Source organism: Martes martes, assembly GCF_963455335.1.
Source record: "Martes martes genome assembly, chromosome: 11".
In the NCBI taxonomy this organism is placed as follows: Eukaryota; Metazoa; Chordata; class Mammalia; order Carnivora; family Mustelidae; genus Martes; species Martes martes.
In genome coordinates, this window is record NC_137899.1 from 85,849,315 (window position 1) to 85,857,763 (window position 8,449).

General features: G+C 47.4%; 1 protein-coding gene across 1 annotated transcript; it reads left to right on the forward strand.

Moving 5' to 3' along the window:
* Positions 1 to 329: 329 nt before the first annotated feature.
* SMKR1 (small lysine rich protein 1) lies at positions 330 to 7,773 on the forward strand. Its single transcript, XM_080818681.1, has 2 exons — positions 330 to 717; positions 7,285 to 7,773. The coding sequence occupies exons 1-2, from the start codon at positions 715 to 717 to the stop codon at positions 7,480 to 7,482; spliced, it is 201 nt and encodes a 66-aa protein (XP_080674807.1). The 5' UTR covers positions 330 to 714; the 3' UTR covers positions 7,483 to 7,773.
* Positions 7,774 to 8,449: the final 676 nt, after the last annotated feature.

An 8,449-nucleotide genomic window follows, 5' to 3' on the forward strand; every position in this document is an offset into this window, starting at 1 on the left:
TCAAAGGCTGCATGTCATTTTCCAAAAAAGTTTCTGGAATCTTCGATGACTTCTCCAAGGTCAGCCAGTGAGTGGCGGGGCTCCTAGGGCGGAACCCGTCTACTCCAAAGCCAAGTACCACACCCGCCCGAGCTCCGCCCGGTCCAGGCTCCCAGCGCGAGGCTGAGCTTCTCGGCACTCGCTGCCGTCGCGCGAGGTGAAGTGACCCAGCTAGCGCGGTGAGGCCAGCAGGGGACTGCGGACGGACTGCCCCGCCGGGCCCAACCGCTGGGCTCCCGGCCCCGGTTTCCTAGCAACAGGTAAACACCGCGCGGCCGCGCGGCCCCGCCCCCCGCGGCGCGCGCAGCCCGGCGTTTGTGCGCGCGGCCCTGCCGGCGCCCGCTAGCCCGGCGCCCCTCAGACTCCGGGGCGTGCTGGCCGTGAGTCACGCGGTTCGCGGCCTCGGTTCGGTGGGTGCCCAGGCTCCGCGCGGCGGCGGCTGGGTGGCTGGCTGCCCCCTAACCCCGCCGGGCTCCCCTGAGCGTCTGGGGCTCCCGAGAAGCGTGGCGAAGTCCCGGGCCTGCGACGGTTCGCGGGCCAGTGCGGAGGCAGCCGGGTAGGCGGCAGGGATGGGCGCGGGGGCGCCGCCCCCAGGCGATGCGGAGAACTGGGCTCTCTCTCTATTTCAGGATTGGGAACCCATGCCACACTCACCTGCTCGACTGAGGAATTACCATGGTAATACATGGCTTATTTAAGTATAAGAAGTTCCGAGGTTTGCGCTAAATAAGTTTAATACCGTTCTGCCGCGTCGAGGCACGCTTTACCAAGATTTGTTACCCACACGCCACGAGATGGGCACCTCCGTCTCCTGTCGTTGTGGGGGGTGTCCACCCTAGTGATCTGACACGGGGTATAAAGATGGCGGGGGAGAGGGGTTGCCCAGGTGGTCTGCGCGCGCCAAAGGGGACAGAATCAGGCTGAGCGCTCTTTTTGTGAGTTGGTTTGTTTTCGTTCCTTAGTTCTGTTGAGCCACCTTCATAACCATGTGTGTGGGAAATAAGGAGAGGCGGGTACCGGGGTGTGAAACCCCACAGTGCCAGCACGGGTCAACAGCGACTGGCCCAGGCACTTACCTTCTGCTGCCGCTGTCCTGGGTCCTGTGCAGGATTCTCCTCTAGGGATTAGAGGCAGAAAGTGAGTGCTGTTGCGACCCAGATGGCAGGTTCTAACGAGTGATTCTCTCTTCCAACCCTTAAAGAAGGGCTTTGGAGGAAATCTTTTGTGCAGGGTATTCTTGAATTTTATGCCCAGGAAGGCTTGCAACTTCCTTAAACTTCCATCTCACCTCTGAGTCGTTGGCTCACAGAGCTCCATCTTAAGCCAAACCACTCCCAACTTCCCACTGAATCTTTCCACCAGAGAACATCTCCGAACTGTGTTCAAAATCCAGATCTTTAAAACTTTTTTTTAAAAATTATTTTTTTAATTTGACAGACAGAGATCACAAGTAGGCAGAGAGAGAGGAGGAAGCAGGCTCCCCGCTGAGCAGAGAGCCCGATGCGGGGCTGGATCCCAGGACTCTGGGATCATGACCCCAGCCGAAGGCAGAGCCTTTAACCCACTGAGCCACCCAGGTGCCCCAAAATCCAGATCTTTTAATCACTACCTTCTCTGCACTTTCCAATGGCATGTTTTTTCTCCTGGCCTGGAACTCATAAGCACTACTGTTCCTCAGCCTTCATTCAGTCCCTTGGAAGTGCTTCCTACCCTCACTGCCACCAACGGGTCAAGTCCTGCCCTCCTTACCATCTGCCTGGACTCTGGCCCTATTCTACTACCTCTGTCCAGGGGCTCTCCAACTCTTTTGTCCTCCTCCTCCACCAGTTTGATGGTCCCAGAATGGCTATGACCTTGTAGCCCCCACCCCAGGACCTTGGGAATTTCCAGTCTGCTCAACTAAGTATCGCTGGGAGCCCAGGGTCACGGGGCCTCAGCCTCTTGAGCTTTATTTACCATATTAACTTCTCTACTTTAAACAAAATGAAACAAAGACACATCCCACGCTAGACCCACATTCTTCTTGAAGCCTCCTGCACCCACCCCATCTCAAGCTATTAATCTACTTTTTTGCAAGATGGGCCCAGCTCAGAAGTACCCCCTGCTGCCGTATTGCTCCCCAAGCCCCCATGACCTTCTACACCTCACTTCCAGAGCTTCACCTATTTCACCTTGGAGAACCTCACTCCTCATCCCCGTTTGTCTCTAGTTGGAGGGGCGCCTGGGTGGCTCAGTGGGTTAAGCTTCTGCCTTTAGCTCAGGTCATGATCCCAGGGTTCTGGAATCGAGCCCTGCATCGGGCTCTCCGCTCAGCAGGGAGCCTGCTTCCCGTCCTCTCTTTCTGCCTGCCTCTCTGCCTATTTGTGATCTCTGTCTGTCAAATAAATAAAATCTTAAAAAAAAAAAAAAAGAAGAAGAAGAAATGTGTTTGGGATGGGATGCCTGGGTGGCTCAGTGGATTAAGCATCTGCCTTTGGCTCAGGTCATGGTCTCAGAGTCCTGGGATCAAGCCCCACATCGGTCTGTCTGCTTAGTGGAGAGCCTGCTTCCCCCTCTCTCTCTGCCTGCCTCTCTGCCTACTTGTAATCTCTCTGTCAAATAAATAAAATCTTAAAAGAAAAAAAAAAGAAATAAATGTGCTTGGTAAATCTGTGTTCCTCCTACTTCATATAAAAGCACTAGATAGATGTCTCTTGATTTAAATTGTGGCATTCCCTGGGTTACTGTGCATGGTTGGTATTGTCATTTTCGTTCAGAGCCCAGGGAACTGAAGTGAAATGGCTTAATAAAGACATTTAAGCTAATGGATTCCCACTGACCCTTGGGTAAAAGTTAAACATCTTAGCTTCCAAGGCCTGCAGGCCAGAGTTGCACACTGCCTACCTTCCCAGCCTAAACTCCTCTCACTCTGTGCCCCCGCCATGGTCTCTTGGTGTGGCCTCAGCCACACTGATCTTTTTTAAGAGGTCCCTTCAATTTGGCATGTTCCCTCCAGTCTCAGAGCCTTTGCACAAGCTGTTTGCCTGGGAATTCCCTGCCTTGCAGCACACAGGAACCCTTCTTCCTTCCTATCCTGAACTAGGTCACTCCCTGTCCAACCTGTGTCACTATAATGCCAGGTACCCTGGGCTCTCACTCACAGTAGAGTGAGTAAATCTGTGTGTAATTCCTCCCTCACTGGTCTGTAAGCCTCATGAAGACAGGAGTCCGGAACTGCAGGTCCTGGTGCTCAGTAGATAATCTGTTAAATATTTATCAAATGAATGAAGGAGGCATCTTAAAATTCAGAAAAGCAGATATCTACCTTTGGTTTCTAAATCCTGGGACTGAATTGCATCTGAGTTGCAATGTATTCTATCCAGCAAATATCTTTTCTTACCTACGAACGTGCTAGACACTGGTCTAGGCCCTGGGAATTCAGTGCTGACCTCACAGACAAACTTCTGGCTAGGAAACAAACAATAAACACAGGAACAAAATAGCACGATTAAATAGTGGAGTGTGCTTGGGGTCAGAAGCTGGAAGGTGACAGGGCTGAGAGGGGTGTTGGGAAACCATCCGTACCCCCCAACCTCCACTGCTTGCCTGGAACAGTCCCAATTTATGTCTGTTAAAGTGTCTTGATTTGGACAATAAGTTATATGGTCACCCCAGTAATAGAATATAGACGCAGTATCTGCGAAGGTTTTCCAACTTGAGCAGAGCCCCGCACAAAGAGAAGTAACCAGTGATTTCCCTGTGAAGGTCTGTGGGAAGAGGTGGGAGCAAGGAGCCACTGAGTGGGTTCGGGAACTAGAAGAGAGGACAGTGTGGCAGGAGCCAGTGGTCTTCATTAAGGAGTTTGGAGATTTTCAAGTCAGGAGCCATGGAGTTGTGTTGAACCGACCCAACCCGCTAAGAAACTGAAAGTTTTCACTCACAAAAATTTCTTAACAGATTTATTGAAGTATAAGTGATGTACAATAAATTGGACATATTTTAATGTACTATTTGATAAGCGTGGCATCTGGATGCTCCCATTAAGCCATCACGGCAATCAGGGTGACAAACACGTTGATCACCCCCCAGAAGTCCTTGTGCTCCTCTGGACTCAGTCCTTTTCTCTTGCTTCTCTGTGTATCACTCCCCTCTAAACCTCCCATCTGGGGCAGCCGCTGATCTGCCCTGCTTGTGTGGATTAGTTTGTAAAGTGTAGGAATTTTTATATATGGAATTATACAGTGTGTATGGGGATTTTTTGGTCTGGCTTCTTTCACTTGTACTAATATTATTTAAGATTTTATTTTTTTAAGTAACCTCAACACCCAGCGTGGGGCTTGGACCCAAAACCCAAGAATCCCACACTCCACTGACTGAGCCAGACAGGCATGTTGTAGCTGTAGCATGCATCAGCAGTCATTTTTATTGCTGAATGGTATTCCAGTGTATGGTTATACCACAGTCTGTTTATTTGTTCACTCACTGATGGACTTTTGGGCTGTTTCCAGTTTCTAGCTAGCACAAACTTACTATGAACATCGCCTATACAAGTCTTAGAACAGATACACACTTTAATTGGCTGGATCACATGGTAGGTATGTTTTTAACCTTTTAAAGAAACTGCCAAACCGTTTTCCAGAGTGGCTCTTTTGTTTTAGATTCCCACCAGCAGTGTAAGTATAAGAGTACCAACACTTGGTAGGTCAGTCTCCGTAGCCTGAGCCATTCTAGTGAGTGGGTGCTGGTATCTCATTGTGGTTTTAATTTTAAGGACTTGATGTTGAGTATCTTTTGTATCTTTTCATGTGCCTGTTGGCAGTTTGTGTATCTTCTTTGGGAAAGTATCCATTCAAATCTTCGACCATGTTTTATTGTTTTTTTGTTTTCTGTTTTATTACCGTGTGTTGAGAGTCCTTTATCCATTCTGGATATAAGGGCTTTATCAGATATATGATTTGAAAATATTTTCTCCCAGTCTGCTTTTCATTTTCTTAACAATACCTTTGGAAGAGCACAAGTTTTTCATTTTGTTGATGAATATATCAATTTGTCCTTTTATGGAGTGTGCTTTGGTGTCAGATCCAAGAACTCTTTGTCTAACCTAAGGTCATAAAGGTTTTCTCCTATATTTTCTTCTAGGACTTTTATACTTTTTGATTTTGGATTGAGTTTCATCTTTTTGGAAATGGATATGCATTGTTCCAGCCCCGTTTCCTGAAAAAAAATTATTATTGCTGGATTGTTGAGCATGATGGTCAAGAAAGACGTTTTAGGTGCAATTTAATAAGTTTAAGTAGCACAGGGACAGGACCCATGGGCAGAAATTGCTGCAGATTTGTTGTACAAAGCTGGTGGTTCTATGCTTAGTGCTCAGGAGGGAGGCACGATGTGTGGGGAGTATTAGATCATAAATGTTTTCTTTGAATTCCTACTCATAAGACCACTTTCACAAGATTTCTCTGGCACTTATCATTCAGCTCAATATGAACTATCAGTGAGAGTTATGGGCAGTCATGAGACCCTTCAAGGATGTAGCAACCAGTGTGTATTTGATCCTCATTGGAACCATGCAGGCTACAGGTCAGCATTCTGGGCTGAAGAACAATTTTCTGCTTCTATCCCTCATCAATCATCCTTGCTCTATGGAATTCTTTTGCACTTTTGTTGAAAAGCAGTTGTTCGCTATGTGTGGACCTATTTTTGGACTCTTTATTCTGTTCCATTGATCTATTTGTCTGTCTTGACACCAATACCATACTGTCCGGATACTGTAGCTGTATGATAATTTTTTTTAAAGATTTTATTTATTTATTTGAGAGAGAATGAGAGAGAGAGAGAGAGCGAGCGCATGAGCGGGGTGGAGGGAGGGCCAGAGGGAGAAGCAGACTCCCGGCTGAGCAGGGAAGCCAATGCAGTACTCCATCCTGGGACCCCAGGATCATGACCTGGGTCGAAGGCAGTCGCTTAACCAACTGAGCCACCCAGGTGCCCCCCCCCAATAATTCTTGAAATAAGGTAGCATTCGTCCTTTAACTTTGCTCTTTCATAAGATTTTATTTATTTGACAGAGAGAGAGACAGTGAGAGAGGGAACACAAGCAGGGGGAGTGGGAGCGGGAGAAGCAGGCTCTCTGCCGAGCAGGGAGCCCGACGTAGGGCTCGATCCCAGGACCCTGGCATGACCCGAGCCAAAGGCAGCGGCTTAACCCACTGAGCCACCCAGGCATCCCTAGAAGAAACCTTTCTTAATAATACACGTCCATCTGTTACTTTATGGGTGGGTCATAGGATATAGAGAAGTCAACTCAGCTTTGTGCAGCTCTAGCAAAACTTCAGATAGTTCATTCCCATGTTAGGATGGTACCCATTCCTTTTCCCAAAAGGCACTGGCCTGGCAGCATGGTCATGGCCAGAGACAGGGTGATAACGGACGCTGGCGGACGCTGGCTTGCATGGTGACCTTGTGGAGCCTCCACTCTTCCATTTTTAAACAGGCATAATGCCTCTCTCCCTCAAAACACAGCTTGGAGGATTAGTGGTGATAAAGTGATGGGGACAATCACTTATTGTTTCCTTCAGGTCTGACACTATACTAAGTGCCTTGTATTTGTCTCAACCCTCATGACTGCTTAATGAGATAGTGACTGCAACATAACAAAGGCCAAAATGTGTGTCGGCATCCGATTATCTAATGTTTTTATTTAAATTTTTATTATAAAAGTTTCTATACACACACAGAAATAGAGTAGTATAATGAATCCTCATTTTTCCATTTCTCAGACTCTGAAACTGTCAGGATTTGGCCACATTTGCATCATCTGTCTTTTGGGGGGAAGTTGGGGAGCTGCAGTATTTTAAAACAAATCTGAGACCTTCTTGCAGATTTTAGTGTGCATCTCTGAAATGTGTAAACATTTTCTTCCATGACCCAATGCCATTATCACATCTAACAGAATTAATAATTCCTTCATAATGCCAAATGTCCCCGATCGCCTAAAAATGTCTTTTTGCAGTTTGTTCAAATCAATGCAAACAACGTCCACACGACCATTAGATTAGGTTGGGTCTCTTTTGATCTGGGTGCTTAATACACATTCGTTGAATTAGATCGCATGTGACTTCTCTCACGCCATGCAAAAATTTTTTGCTATTGTTACAGTTTTTTCTCCTCAGGAGTCACTTTTCTTATGTTCAATAGGAAATGCTTGAGATTATTTCAGGGTTATTAAAAACTAACTTATGCCGTGTATCTACTTATCTTTGAAAGCCAGGTAAAGGGAAACGAGGAAAAGGCCGAGGCAAGTCTCGCGGGAAGAAACAGAAGAAACCGGAAGTGGACATCCTCAGCCCAGCCGCCATGCTGAACCTCTACTACATCGCCCACAACGTTGCCGACTGCCTGCAGCTGCGAGGCTTCCGCTGGCCAGGTGCTCCCAAATCAAAGAAAGGGAAAAACAAGACTTAATAGCATTTCACAGAGAGCAGAACATGGGGACAAGAAATCAGGATAACACAACTACTGCAAGCAAAATAGACTTTACTGAAGACAATTTGAGATGCAAGCTAAGTGTGCTTTTCTGTGTAGTTAGTGATAAAGAAATGCATTTTACTTCCCAGCTAAATTCAGCTAGAGTTAGCCAGTTTGCTTTTTCAGAAGTCAAGGGGGAAAAAAGTCTGAGTAATTCCTACCGAGCGTGGTGGAATTGAAAGGACTTTAAAAATTATTATAATTCTGGGTCAGAATAAACTTTGTTCTCAAAGGCAGTTCTAGCCTGCATGTATTTTATTTTGCCTAAACGGGTTTGTTATGTAGAAAAGGCATGCCTGGGGCACCTGGGTAGCTCAGTTGGTTGAGTGCTGGACTCTCCATTTGGACTCAAGCCTTGATCTCAGGGTGGTGAGTTCAAGCCCCTGTCCTGGGCTCCATGGGCTCCATGCTGGGCGTGGAGCCTACTTTGGGGGGGAAAAAAAAAAGGCATGGCAAAAAGCACAGGATTTGCTTCTGAACCTTCTCTTGGGCACTATTTGCTTTCCCCATCTCTTTCAGGAAAAATAATGCCTACTTTGTTTCTAGAATTTTCTTCTCAGCAGTCTGACTCTTGGCTGATTTTAATGAGCCAGGGATGCCAGTGGACACGATCATCAGTCCTGCTCTGACCTGGGTAGGGCGAATAAACAGATGACTCAAAGGAGCTGACAGGGGACCATGTCCCGTTGCCGGGGAAGGGAGCAAATCGGCATACATCTCTCCCCTCTTTCCATTTCACTGGACTCTCCTCCACACTTTTCCTCCACGCTTACATCTTCCTTCCACCTTCGGCAGGCTTCCTTTTAAATGTGGCTGAGCCTGAGTTACGGACCTGGTGCTAGAAACTTGCTGTGGGCATTCTGCTGCTCTTCCATGATCTCCCCAGTCTCTGGGAGACACGTCA